This window comes from Triticum dicoccoides, chromosome 6A (genome assembly GCF_002162155.2).
Source record: "Triticum dicoccoides isolate Atlit2015 ecotype Zavitan chromosome 6A, WEW_v2.0, whole genome shotgun sequence".
Taxonomy (NCBI): domain Eukaryota; kingdom Viridiplantae; phylum Streptophyta; class Magnoliopsida; order Poales; family Poaceae; genus Triticum; species Triticum dicoccoides.
The window spans coordinates 620,083,951-620,098,154 of NC_041390.1; the positions used below are offsets into that span (position 1 = coordinate 620,083,951).

Genomic DNA, 14,204 nt, shown 5'->3' on the forward strand with positions numbered 1-14,204 from the left:
GAAGGTATCTTGGGTTCGGAGGTCGGCGAATGGAGCCACACATAAACTAGCAAAGGAGGGGCTAGATAATAATTTGAATAAGGTCTGGGTGGGTGACCCCCTAGAGTGTATTTTGAGGATTTTGTCGGCAGAAATCCCTGCCTTGCATGATTAAATAAAGACTGTTTAGATTTCAAAAAAAGACTAAAGGGACATGAGTAATTAATTAAGCCTCAAGTGTACACAGGGCATTCCTTGCTTGCATGTTAGTCTAGCTAGTGTCTCTGCTGCCAATAGAACTACTACTGGCAATTTTCAGAAAATTTTAGGGGAAAATGAGTTTTTTTTAAAGATCCGGCATAATATTGGCTTTTCATTGATAAGCAGAAAGCAATGGAGAAAACACAAAGGGGGAGGTGAGGGTCCTAGGACCAGTTTGGTTACAACACTATGAACCTCGGGAAAACTTCTGTTCTAAATTTTCATGGTGGATCCCAAAAGGGTCTCTCCAAATGAATTGCTCCCGCTTGTCGCCAAAGCTCAATGGAATGCTCAACGTCCTTGGTGATGTCTTACGCTGAAGGTGTCTTTTTCTTGAACACACATCGATTCTTCTCTTGCCAAATTTCCCAGCATGTTAACAGCATGGTGGCATTGCTGACCCTTCGTTGTGCTGGCCGGGTGCTTCCCGCCATCCGTTGGAGTGTGGCGATGGGGCTTTCTTCTTGCACCTGTTGTCGTGGGTGTAACTGCTGACACCCTCGTCTTGCGGCTACCTTTTCCCACACCTCACAGGCTAGTGGGAAGCTCCAGGAGAGGTGGTGAGTTGTCTCCAGGTTGCGAACACATAGCGGGCAGAAATAGTTGTTCGGCCAGCCGCGCCTTTGTAGCCTGTCACAAGTCCAGAGACGGTTTTGCAGGAGGAGCCAGGTGAAGATCTTAATGCATCCAGGCACCTTTGCCTCCCAGATCAAATTCTGCCAATCGGCTTGTACTCTGCTCTGGAATTGCACGGCGTAAGCCGAGCTTGCTGAGTATTGGCCTCTAGCCTCTAGATTCCACCTAATTTGATCACTGCTCCCCTCCGTTAGCACGGTCGGCGCGATCTTGCGATGCAGCCTGACGAAATCCGGTAGTAGTGGTTGTAAGCTGCCGTGCCGCATGGAAAACGAGTTAAAACGTACTCCTAATATGCTTGACTTATCCCTAATATGTACACTTTCGTCTAGACTTGGTCTGGTCGTCGAGTTATTTTTCTCTTCACTTTTGCTGTTTGGCAAATTGGTTTGGTTTGTGACAGCCTGACAGGCAGGCAGTAGGATCGACGCTAACACGTGTACGTTCTGCAGTCGCGTCGCTGTCCCATGCGGCAGCGCTAGCCGCCACCCAGGAGGCCACGAGATTGGTTCTCTTCCTCACGCCAAAATGAAAACTGAAAAATGTTCTCATCCGCTTATCATTCGCACAGCGCGTTCATTACTTAACTTGGGGTCAACCAAGCTGTCCACTTCTCCTTCTCCTACTCGACCGGGCTGCTCTCCGTTGACTAGGGTACATAGACACCCACCGTACGTGCAAGTGAAAATGCAGTCAAGTGGTAAAACTCCAAACCACCGTACGACCAACATGCATGGATGCATCTCGAACCAACTAAGGCTGATGTTAATTAAGGGACATGATTGATTAATTAGGCATCAAGTTGCACACTTGCATAGTTGCACACATGCTATTGTCTCTCCAAATCGAACTAACTATATATTTTTTTTCTGGAGCAAGTGCAAGTGCAATGCAGTCAAGTGTACATATTAGGGATAAGTCAAGTGGTAAAACTCCAAACCACCCAACCAACATGCATGGATGCATCTCGAACAACTATGGATGAAGTTAAGGGACGTGAGTGATCAATTAGGCATCAAGTTGCACACTTGTTGCATTGTCCTTCATCTGAACAAAAAAGGAAATCTTATGCATTGCTCCAGCTAGCAATTGCACGATCCGGGTCGTACACAATGATCGTGAGACCCTCTTCAGCGAAGGACATCTGGCAAAAAATAAATCTCAACGCAGCCTGCCAATTAATAAGCCTCTAATTCCGGTAACAAAATCGCTAATGTCGTTCCTATTGTTGAGATTAATTGTACTAATTAAGTGGGAAATCTCTCCTCACCCAACCATCGTGCGGTTACTCCCGCAACGGACGCCTCTCTTCGATTTCCTGGTACCGACGTCCCCTCGAAGGATCATCGCGTCTCTCCGAATCGTATAAAAGGCTCGTGTAACCATCGCCAGAGACAGAGATTTGATTTCGATCCCAGACACCTATTTCAAACATCTAGCCGCCACATCTGCCAGATCCCGATCCCCTTTCTTCTCCAGCGTCCAGACTTGGTCGTCGCCGCCCCTGATGTCGCAAGCTCAAAAATGTCATGGATCCATTTTCCTACTCCGGCGTCCACTCTCGCTTGTCACCGTCGTCGGAAGCTCGCTTCGTTGCGGAAGCACCGGAGCTTTGTTCATGCTGCTCTCCCATCCATCCACAACTAGGTGTGGCAGCCATCGGTGCTCCGTCCATGGCCACCTCCTCAGCTCAGCTCCGCCGTATGTGTCCTAGTTGCACAACATTGACCTGCTGGATGAATCTTGGCAAAGTACGGTGCCGTGAGCCGGGCCGCCGACATGATAGAGTGTGCCGAGCTGGGGTACTCTGCTTGGTGTCGAGGAGCTCACCGGCGACGACGGTGGGGCATTTCATGCCAACGGCTGAAATTTGGGGGCAGTCGGGAGATTGAATCCCGTTTTGCAAATAGGAAAATGGGGAAGGAGACTGCTTTGCTTTGAGATTCGTATCTTAAAGGATTATTTTCCGTCTCTGTGAATCAAACTAACCACATTTTTTTGTTTTTAGGGGAAAATCAAACTAACTGTAGTGATCCAACTTGATGCTACGGTCACCAAAAACTTTCACTTCTCCCTCTATCATCATTTTGGCTGGTGCACACCATCATATACAAGAAGCTCTCCTCCGTCCGTTGTCGTGTATCCGATTAACCCCTCCACGTTTTCCTCGCCGCTCCTAGTTTCTCCCCACACATCCTCAGTGTGTCGTGATCAATATGGTGGTCGAGCATTTCCTCCCTATGATTATAGACGAAACATCGAACCCTAGGTTTCTCGATGGTTATCAAATGATCGGCGATGAAGAGGAAGAAGATAAATTTATCATTTGGAGCAATGACAATATAGCGAGAAGTGAAAGGTTGCCTCCATCGTTGTCAATGCATCTAGTTAACACCTCCTCTTTTTCCTCGCCGCTCCTAGTTTCTTGCCGCACCTCCTTTGTGAGTTGAGATCAATATGGTGGTCGAGCATGTCATCCCAAAGATTAGAGATGACACATCGAACCCTAGATTTCGCGACGGTTATCGCGATGAGGAGACGAAAGATAAATTTATCATTCCGACCAAATTCACCCCATTACGGATCCCTTTGACTCTAAATGTAAAACGGATAAACGGCTGAACAAGAATTTTTCATTCAGAACAATTCAAAATGCAGCGGGTGTTTGACTCGCGTTTGACCGGTCGACCAGCCGTCTTCCTCCTCTCGAGGCAACAACTCGGCGAGGTAAAGCGAGCGAGATAGCAGACGAAGAAAAAAACAACCAAAGGCGAAACCTTTATCACGCCAGCAAATTGGTCGGCAAGCAAGAAAGTCCGACGAGCTTCTTTCTCTGGTCGCCGATGGTTGGCCTCCGCAGGCATCAGATGTGCAAGACCAAGAGCGCCACGGCCACCGCCGCCGCGCCGTCGTCCATGGCCCGCTCCTCCGCCACCGCCCCGACGGCCACCGCCCACGGCCGCCGCTCGCCCCGCGCGAACACCAACGGCACCCACCCGACCTCCTACTCCACCTCCTCGGCGGCGCTCTCCACCTCCTCCTCCTCCGCGGCCTCCTCCCTGCAGGCCCTCAGGGACTCGCTCCCGGACCTGCCGCTCCTCCTCACCTTCGCCGAGCTCGCCGCCGCCACCAAGAACTTCTCCCCCGCGCACCGCCTCGCGCCGGGGTCGTCCAATTCGTTTAGATGCGCGCTCCGGGGCCACCCGGCCGCCGTCTTCCGCCGCGCGCTGCGGCGGGATCCGGCCGAGGTGTCGTCCCGGCTCGCGGTCCTCGGCCACTGCCACCACGCCGCCATCGCGCGGCTCTACGGCGCGGCCGCCTCCCCCGACGGCGCCCTCTTCCTCGCCTACGAGCTCGTCCCGGGCGCGGCGCCGCTCTCCTCGCTGCTCCGCGGCGCCAACAACCCGTCCTTCACGCCGCTCGCCTCATGGCACTCCCGGCTCCGCCTCGCCGCCGACGCCTGCGACGCGCTCAGCTACGTGCACCTCCAGGCCGGGACCGTGCACAACCGCCTCTCCTCCTCCTCCGTCCTCGTGTGCGGCCAGGGCCCGCTCCTCCGGGCCAAGCTCGCGCACTTCGGGTCCGCGGACCTCGCCGGGGAGCTCCCGGACGACGAATCCGGCGACAAGGAGGCGAGGCACCGGCGGACGGGCAGCCGCGGGAGGCGGATCGAGGGCACGCGCGGGTACATGGCGCCGGAGCTGACCGCGGGCGGGTCGCCGACGCGGCGGTCGGACGTGTTCGCGCTGGGCGTGCTGCTGCTGGAGCTGGTGTCCGGGCAGGAGCCGGTGCGGTACGAGTTCAACAAGGCGACCGGGGACTACGAGCGCACCTCGCTGATCGAGAGCGCCTCCGCCGCGTCGGCGTCCGGCGGCGGCGAGGGGATGCGGCAGTGGGTGGACCGGCGGCTCAAGGACTCGTTCCCCGTCGATGCGGCGGAGGCCCTCACCACTCTGGCGCTGCAGTGCGTGTCCAAGGACCCCGCGGCGCGGCCGGAGATGTCGTGGGTGGCCGCCAAGGTGTCCAAGCTGTTCCTGGAGGCGCAGGACTGGGCCGACAAGTTCCGCATCCCCACCGACATCTCCATCTCCATGGCTCCCAGGTGAACTCAGATTCTAACTGCCGCCGTGCGCCATCGCCGATTTAATTGCTCGCCGAAGCTGTGATTCTAATTCTTCGTGTGGCATGATCATGTTGTTGAGAGAATTGTTGATAGATTAGTTTTGATTGATTGATGTTGCCGTGGCTATCACATGCTTTGATGCTAGCAACAGATGAGTGCTACCGCTGCTAATGTGGACATGTGTACAGATAAATCACCATTGGCGTCTTTGTCCTCTTGCTCTTGGTTCTTACCGCTGATGTGCACATGAGTGGTTTGTGATGTAGAGTAGTTTACACAGATCCAGCTTTGTCATTGTTAAGAAAAGAAGGTTGATGCAACACTCCTACTCCTACATCTGAAAAGATTCAGCTTTGTAGACAAAAGCATGTGAGTGGAAAATGTCATGCAGATGCAGAGTCCATTCCACACTGAAACAGGGCAAGGGGCGCTGGCCTCATTTGGTCCAGAGGATTTTTGGCAACTGTAATCCCTACACAATTTCCTGAATTTCATAGGGAAATTACGGATCGACGCTATGTTTCATAGGAAAATTTCCATCCACTCCAGCCTCTTGAAGAAATTTGCAGAGTTTTTTAACCTGCTGGATCCGAGTTGACTTTTAAACTTAATGTTTCTCCAATTTCCATGTTTTTTGGAGTTTTGTTAAACAAAGACTTGATGAGAGTCCCTGGAGTAATACTTCCTCCGTTCCGAATTACTGGTCGCAGGATATGGATGTATCTAGATGTATTTTAGTTCTAGATACATCCATTTCTGCGACGAGTACTTTGGAACGGAGGGAGTAGTTCGTATTACTCATGTTAGTCGCAACCAGGACCTTGCTAGTGATTTTCATGGCAAAATACGGTAGACAAAAATTTAAAACAGCTGTTTGGATTGGTTCCGGGGCCAGATGGCTTGTTAAACTTATATGTAACTGTGGTATTGTTCCCTCGCAGGAAAAAAAACTGTGGTATTGTTGGCCCTGGATGAGTAATACAGTACGATTTACTTTTCCCAAACACTAAAAAAGATGTCACCAACTTCATTGTTTCTGCTGATGAAATTGTGGATCTTGGATGAGAGCAGATAAAACATTCTTGTTTCCTTTTCTTGTGATATGGACGCGTCTAGTCCCATCTGACAATTGCATCATGTCTCTCTGGCTCTGAGTGAGGCCCATCACAGCGGCGAATCAGATTTTCTTTGTGAAACATTTTCTCCACCCACATGTTTTTTGTGAAAAGATTTAGCTTTGTTCACAAAAACATGTGAGTACGTAGAGAATGCCAGGCAGAGTCCATCCACACTGAAAAAAGAGCAACAAGCGGCGTTGGCCTCATTTGCCATTTGGTTCACAGGATTTCTGACAAGCGTAATCTCTGCCCGCAACACAAAGTTTTCAAGAAAAATGTGTTGTTTGTGTCGATGAAATTGTTCTTGCTTCTTCTTCAAATGATGTGGATGTGTCTAGTGCCATTTGACAAATCATGTCTCTTTTGACTCCGAGTGAGGCCTGTCTTGTGCAGCATTTCTCTGCCTCTCGCTTGCAAGAAAAGACCGATGAAGAAATGCCTTCAACCGATCAAATTGATCCACTGTAACCATCTTTTCGACAGGACCTATTCCGATGGGTCATCTCCTCTTTTCATCTGTCATTTATCCACCTTGAACGAGAAAACATTAACTTGAATCAGAATCCATGGTGCCTTCCGGAGAATAAAACTTAAATTCTAGCCATATTCAGAGTTTCAGACCAACATAGTTTTAATCGAACCTCAAGTACTCAAAAAGATGACAAAGAAAAGACAACGTGACAGCACAAAGATTCTTGCACTATGCTCGAATTATGCGAACCGAGATCTAGTCCAGTACTACTGGCAACGAAGATTTGTGGCGCGTGTCGGTAAGAAAATCTCCATTGTTTGCATCCTCTCGAAAGGTCTCCCCATGTTCTTCCTAACCTGTATTCAAACATAATCTGAGTCCTACTGGACTCGAGCTGAATTTCTTTTTTGCAATCCTATGTTTTACCTATTTCCATGTGTAACGTGTTCTGAATTTCCATGAGCCAAAGAGGCCCTCGAATTTCTGTCCTCAAATTTCGATGCGTCTTATTGCTGATGTGCACATGAGTGGTTTGTGATTTAGTTTACACAGATCCAGCTTTGTCAAGCTAGAAGGAAAAAAAGGTTGATATGCAAAACTCTTTCTCTATCCACACTGAAAAGTGAGTATATCTGACATTGTTGACAAAAACATGTGAGTGGAGAATGTCAGGCAGAGTCCATCCACACTGAAACAGAGCATTGGGCATTGCCTCATTTGGTTAGCCACAATGGGAGTAACTTCAGCAGTAACTTCGAGTCCAACTCAGCAAATTTGTCTATGTGGCAATGAGTTAATGAAGAGAGAGGTAGTTCTAGTAACTTAGCTAGTTACTCTAACATCACATCTCCCAATGCAATATGAGTCTATAACCTAATAAATGAAGCTTTGCATGACACCACATCTAAGTTACTACCCACTATCAAGGTAGTAACATAGCCTAGGGATATGTGTATGTTACTAGTGTATGTTACTCTCCACTGTGGCTAGTCAGGGTTTATGTGAGCTGTAATCCCTACAGGATTTCTTAGAAAAAATTCCATTGGCTCCAACCTCTCGAAGAAGGTGCGAATGGTTTTAATCCTCCAAAATTCCTACGCCTTTCCTTTGTTCCAGACTGAGCCTAAATTCTACCTTTAAACTTTTTCGCGTTTTCGGTGTCCCGTGAATTGAAGAACCTCGACAATTTTGTCGTTTGTGTTGATGAAATTGTGGATCTTGGATGTGAGTAGGAAACATGCTCCTGTTTCTTCTTTGTGTGATGTGGATGTGTCTAATCACATTTGACATTGCATCATGTCTCCCTGACTCTTGAGTGAGGCCTATCGCAACGGCGAATCAGATTCTTGTGCAACATTTCTCTGCCTCTCACTTGCAAGAAAAGACTGATGGAGAAATGTTTCGTACAGATCAAATCGATCCACATCTTTTTGACAGAACAAATTCCAACCGGTGATTTATTGTTTCGACATCTTTTTTTGACAGATCAAATCGATCCACATCTTTTTTGACAGAACCAATTCCTGAATTCCGATCCCAAGAAAAAGACCGATGAAGAAATGCGGAAATGCTCTCAAGAAAACAACCACTGAAGCAGAGCAAGGGGCGTTGGCCTCATTTGCTTCAGAGGATTTTTGACAACTGCAATCCCTACACAATTTCCTAAAAAGATCATACGAAAATTGTGGATCGGCACTACGTTTCGTAGGAACATTTCCATCAACTCCAGCCTCTCGAAGAAAACTGCAAAGAATTTTAATCCTTCTGGATCTGAGTTGATATAACTGTAAAGTTTCCCCGGTTTCCCCATTTTTTCCGAGTCTTGTTTGTGTTGATGAAATTGTGGATCTTTGGGTGAGAGCAGAGAAAACATTCTTGTTACCATTTCCACATCACAGGGTCTCTGTCAATTTATCGTCCTTGAACAAAAAACATATGCTCTCAAGAAAACATTACTAAATTGATCCATGGTGCCTTCCGAAGAATAAAACTTACAAAATTCTAACCACATTCAGAGTTTCAGACCAAACACGGTTTAAATCGAACCGCAAGTATCCGGAAAGTTGCGAAGAGAAGACGATGCGACACGCGAGTCCAACCGAGATCTAGTCCAGTCCCGCAGGTTACGAAGATTTGCGCTGCGTTTTGGTAAGAAATTCTCCACTGTTTCCAGCCTCTCGAAATGTCCCCATGTTCTTCCTAGTGTGTAATCAAACATAATCTAAATCCTGCTGGACTCGAGCTAAATTTGTTTTTTTGGCAGTCATATGTTTTACCTATTTCCAATGTGTTACGTGTTCTGAATTTCCGTCAACCAAAAAGGCCCTCGAATTATTGTCGTTGTTTGTGATGTTGAAGTTGTCTTGGATGTGAGCAGAAAATCGTTCTTGTTTCTTCCACCTCCAGTGATGTGGATGTGTTTGTGATGCTGAGTGAGGCATGTCGCAATGGCGAATCGGATTCTTCTTGTTCCGCATTTGTCATCCTCCAGTTTTGCAAGAAAAGACTGACGAAGAAATCATTCGTACATTATGCAATCTTTTCGACAGAACCTATTCCTCCACTTTTTGTCTCCGGTTTATCAAAACAGAGACATATTCTCTTCATCTCCACTTCTCATCTCCTGTTATCGAAACAGAAAAACATGTTCTCTGAGGAGAACATTAACTCGAACCAGGATCAAGATGTCATGATTCTGACAGAGAAACTTACATTCCCACAAGGCCACCACCCAATAACATGCCTGGTATATTCAGACACACAGCTAAATGGAACAGCAACGACAACAAATGCTGAGGTGCATCGAGATTCTTGCGCAAAGCTCAAACCATGCAAACTGCAGACTCGAACAAGCTCGAATTCAGAACCATGGGCAATGTTTCTCCCTGTCTCTCAAGATCCCACAACCAGCACCCAAGACTCTTACCAGTTTTTATTGGCGTATATGCCTGCCTGAATCCTTTGAATTTAGAGGGGGGGAAGGAGGAGCAACAGTTTCATTCACATCGTCCTCTCGTACGATAAAGAGATCCGCACGGTAGAAAAACAATAATACATTACAACAAGTGTTAATCCGACATGAACGATGTACAGACCATCGACGAGAGAGTTGTACAATCTGCGTTCTTGTTCCGGTCCGGGCTCGAGGCATCGGCGAAAACGCCGGTTAGTCGCAGCCGCTTGTAGTAGGCACGTGCCTGCCTGCAGATGAGACCACAGCTTGCTCACCAATCGCCGTGCCACCGTCACCATCCTCTCATTGACTAATAAACATGAAAAAAGACAATAACTGAAGGTTAGCTGATACATCAAAAGAGAACCCATTATCATTGATACATCAAGAAAGAACTCATGGCCATTACAACTGAGGATTATTTTCATAGAGCCAGTGGCATGTTAAATTATTTTTTCCAGTTAGCACGATATTAGGCTAGTCCAGTAGGTTCACAGATGGATTCCCATGGCAAGCAAGGCACCTCAGCACCAGGGATGTTGTTTGTTCTTATGTGAATGGATGGGTTCTTCATTTAAGCACATAAAAGATTCATTTCCTTGGAATTTGTATATCAGATTTATCAGCAGGAAGTTAACTATTCCTCCCCTCCACTTTAGCAGACCATCTACCATATCCTTGCTCTGATACTGCCACTCACACTCAGTGGGGAACAAGAGAAGGTAGGTCAAAGACACAATGTCATCGTAAGAAAGAAAGGGCGGTAGATAACACCAGATAATGGTTGAACTGTCATGTGAGGTCAACATCTAACACCATTATGCCCTCGATGATAATGACATGCACTGCCACAGAACTAGAAATTGCAATATGCTTACACGTGTTCCAAAGTAGTTTGACTCCAGTATACCTTTACACATGACCACAGTCCAATAGATTAAAAAGATCCCCAGGAGTAAATAAAGCATTGCCGTGTCAGAATGTTGTAGGGAAGAATTTCAATAGTCAGAGCTAAGAACTAATTGTAATCGGCAAGTGACAAGTCAATGTATCCCTATGTCAATATAATAACAATGAGGGAAATAAGCTTAGTTAACACATTTGGTTGACTTAAGCCAACTTGGGAGTATCATTAAGTAATATACTCTTACTATGAGAATTCGAGCAGCATTCAAGTGCATAGGAGGTAGGACAAACAGAAACAAGCGTTCTGGGAATGCAGGCAAAAAATTAAGAGTGCATTGATACTATCACTGTATCGCATACACTGAAAGAAAGAAAATCTATGAAGTGCATCTGCAGTTTTTGCATCTGGTGGTCAAAGAAGTGTTGTGAAATGTGAATTTGTACAGAAAATAGATGCAAAACTCTGCAGTGAATGACTCCACTAGCATCTCTGTTCTCACTTCAGATCTTTCGCAGGTTAACAGACAACCAAATGATATATTTGTACAGAATAGTATGCAAATATAGCATGGGGCAATTTTTAAGGGAAACAGCAGGTAAGCATGGTGATGTATATATGTATATGGCCAAATACCAATTGTTCCCATGTTCGTTATGCATACCTTGAATCCAGACTTGTTATTAGTTGAACCAGGCAACATTTTCCTTGCAGGTTTGAGTATTTGGAAGGAGCACATCAGCGTCTCGTCTACACTCATCATGGCACCAGCATTATCGAATTCTCCACAGTAATTAGGTGCCGAAAATATTGTTACTAGCTGACGATCAGCAAAGAACTCGTAGCCATCCTCAACAACCTGGATTCCAATATACAGAAAATAACTAATCAATTTATACTCTTGACAAGGAAAATGATGTGATGGGTGTTTTGTGAGCATAGTGCACCTGATGGGCTCGGCAGATGAGGTCTAAATCATGCTTCTCAAGAAATTCAGCCACTTTATCAGGTCCAAATGTATATGAGACACCTCGATCATTCATAGCCCACCCTTGCGCTTCATTCGAAGGATCGGACCAAAGAAGATCACAAAGTAACCCAGTATCAGGCACATCTGTGGGGCGATTGAGGTTGAGTATTTGATCCAGCTTGTTCAACTCTGGGGAAAGACCTCCATGCATACATAGAATCTTTTCATCTATCAACGCTGATACCGGTAAGCAGTTAAAACAGTCTGTAAATGTTTTCCAGAGTTTTACACTGAATCTGCGCTTGCACTCATCATAGAACCCATAGATGCGGTTTACTGATGCACATTCATGGTTGCCCCTTAGAAGAAAGAAGTTCTCAGGATACTTGACCTTATATGCCAAAAGAAGGCATATTGTCTCAAGGCTCTGCTTTCCCCGGTCCACATAATCGCCCAAGAAAAGATAGTTGGACTGAGGAGGATATCCACCATATTCAAAGAGCCTCAGGAGATCAGAATATTGGCCATGGACATCACCTGATCAGAATAGTTTATGCAAGATTGACATTAGTATGGAGCTTTCGGTAAGTTGATCAAGCTTCTTTAAATTAACACAGATTCAGAAGGAAAAAAATCACAGAAGTTGTTGATATATTTTTATTCAAAAATGTTCTACTGTAAGAATCTAGTATGACATATAGTTTGTTTTTTCTGTGAATACGCAAAAGCCTTGCGTATCATGCAGTGTATGACACAAGTGATATACCATAACTTTAGGCAAAATAAAATGACACATAGACCTGATATACACAACCATTGCCTGAAGTGTAACAGTGAGAAATATGAAAGAAAAACATTTAGAGAACTAAAACAGCTGTGTTTCGTCAGCAAACTGAAACTCCAATCATCAGTTGTTCATCTTAATTCTCAAACCGAACACTTTGACAATAAGCTAGCTGAACAACTAACCATCCAATACTGTTATATACATGGCGAGGGATGCCAATTCTCCAGCCTACAGTTAATTACCAAAGGAAAGCTTTTTGTTTGATATACTGCCTTACAACTGTGCACAATGATAAACAATATATGTAATCGATGGTTCTCCAAACTCAATCAATGACATCAAATCCTGAACGGATGAATATACTGCTTTACAGCTGTGCACGATGATAAAACAAAATACATAATCTATGGTTCTCCAAAGTAAAGCAATAACAACAAATCCTGAATGGATAAATATGCTGCTTTACAACTGCGCACAATGATAAACAACACTCATAATATATGGGTCTCCAAAAGTCAATCAACACCATCAAATCCCAAACGGACCCATCAAATAAAACATTGGCAGATTTCCATTATGAACAGAACCCCAACTAAATCTGGCCTTTTGTCAGATTCTGAAGCACCTAAAACTTAGCAAGCATGGTTAATTGATCATAAACCCCATTGATGCTGCAATGGCTCACCAAGAAGCACCCAGTACACATTCAATTGGATGAGTACCTCGCAAACTACCCACCAAGAAGCACTCAGTACAACATCCAATACCTTGCAAATTATTACCCACCCACCACCAGATACAGAGCATGACCTTTCTATCAGCCAGGAACATCTTTGGATGTGCACAACCAGAGTAATTCGAAGAGAGTTTCATCCCAATTAGTGCTGGAATCACTAGAGGAGAGCTACTGCAGACGATGAATCTCTACCGAACTCCCCGGCCCCGAAGAAAAAAACATGGCAAACCAGCCACCTACCACGCGTTGACCAGCGAGACCGATCCCCCGAGATGGCATTCCGAGGGCGGCCGGCACGGGGAGAGGGAGAGGGATGAATCGAGGGAGGGGAGGGATTACCGCAGATTTTGATGGGGGCCTCGAGCTCCAGGAGGTTGGGCTGCGCGAGGAAGATCTCCTTGGAGGCGGCGCAGAGCTGCTTGATCTCCGACTCGGACAGCTGCGCGTTCTTCCCGGGCTTGAGGCTCTTCACCTCCAGCAGCCTGGCGATGATGTTGTCCAGCAGCGCCGGATCCATCCCCTTCTCCATCGCCGGGGCTTTTCAACAACGGCGGCAGTTAAAAGAAGAAGAAGAAGAAAACAAAGCTATCCCGGCAACAGCAACAAAAAGGAAAGGAATCAAGCACAGATCGAGCAAATCTCGCTCTGCTTTGCTCTTTTGGGGGATTGGATTGGAGGCGGCTGCGGGCGGCCTCGTGATGATCACTGTGCCGGGAGGGAGGGTCCGAGCCAAAGGTACCTTTTTTCTCCTCGGCCTTTCCGGTCTCCTCCGCCCGCCGCTTTATTCCCTCGTGCTCCGGGATTCCTTCTTGTTCTTGTTCTCGGAGGAGGCCGGAGCTCGTCTCTTCTCGCCCGGTGGGGATTTTCGCCTGGCCTTCTCACTGATCTCTTCTTGTTCTTGGCATTGGTCAGGGTCTCCACTCCCCCCTCTCTCCCCCTCTCTCTCTCTCTCTCTCTCTGTCACTTTCTCTCTCCTTGTGCCAATTCCCCAAGGACTAGTATTGGACTTTCTGGAATAATAAAGCATGCAACTTTTGCAGCCAGCCCCCCAACTTTTGCAACTTTCTGGAGATCACAAGGACAGTGTGGGGGTTGTTTCTGCAAAGTGGTTTGGCCCCCCATGTCCTTGTCACTTGACATTTCCTAGTCAGATTTTTTGTTGGGTTGCATGCAACTATGCAAGTGATGTTTTTGGAGGGATGGAAGATGATGAGGGCCTGTGAAGTGTGCTGGTGCTTGCAGCAAAATGGCTGGTGCTGGTGGAG

At 46.7% G+C, this 14,204-nt stretch overlaps 2 protein-coding genes across 3 annotated transcripts; one reads left to right on the forward strand and one right to left on the reverse strand.

Moving 5' to 3' along the window:
• The first annotated feature begins 3,624 nt into the window (after positions 1–3,624).
• Positions 3,625–5,611, forward strand: LOC119318559 (lysM domain receptor-like kinase 3). Its single transcript, XM_037593138.1, has one exon. The coding sequence runs from the start codon at positions 3,720–3,722 to the stop codon at positions 4,980–4,982; it is 1,263 nt and encodes a 420-aa protein (XP_037449035.1). The 5' UTR covers positions 3,625–3,719; the 3' UTR covers positions 4,983–5,611.
• A 3,815-nt stretch (positions 5,612–9,426) lies between these two features.
• LOC119318561 (serine/threonine-protein phosphatase PP1) lies at positions 9,427–13,918 on the reverse strand. 2 transcript variants are annotated; one of them, XM_037593140.1, is made up of 5 exons: positions 13,683–13,918; positions 13,279–13,481; positions 11,394–11,953; positions 11,111–11,305; positions 9,427–9,852 (listed from the first exon to the last, which is right to left on the reverse strand). In XM_037593140.1, exons 2-5 carry the CDS (start codon positions 13,466–13,468, stop codon positions 9,835–9,837), a joined length of 963 nt encoding a protein of 320 aa, XP_037449037.1. In that variant the 5' UTR covers positions 13,469–13,481; positions 13,683–13,918; the 3' UTR covers positions 9,427–9,834. The 2 variants fall into 2 exon arrangements, with proteins under 2 accessions (XP_037449037.1, XP_037449036.1); XM_037593139.1 differs by having other exon boundaries at positions 13,279–13,476; positions 13,679–13,918.
• Between the last annotated feature and the right edge of the window lie 286 nt (positions 13,919–14,204).

What these genes read in the sequence shown, in the direction of transcription:
- LOC119318559 (XM_037593138.1), top strand. Translation starts at nt 3,720, where the DNA reads ATGGTTGGCCTCCGCAGGCATCAGATGTGCAAGACCAAGAGCGCCACG.
- LOC119318561 (XM_037593140.1), bottom strand. Translation starts at nt 13,468, where the DNA reads ATGGAGAAGGGGATGGATCCGGCGCTGCTGGACAACATCATCGCCAGG. An exon ending in GGCCCCCATCAAAATCTGCG is followed by an intron (nt 11,954 to 13,278) that starts GTAATCCCTCCC and finishes TATTCTGATCAG; the next exon opens with GTGATGTCCATGGCCAATAT. An exon ending in TCATCTGCCGAGCCCATCAG is followed by an intron (nt 11,306 to 11,393) that starts GTGCACTATGCT and finishes ATTGGAATCCAG; the next exon opens with GTTGTTGAGGATGGCTACGA.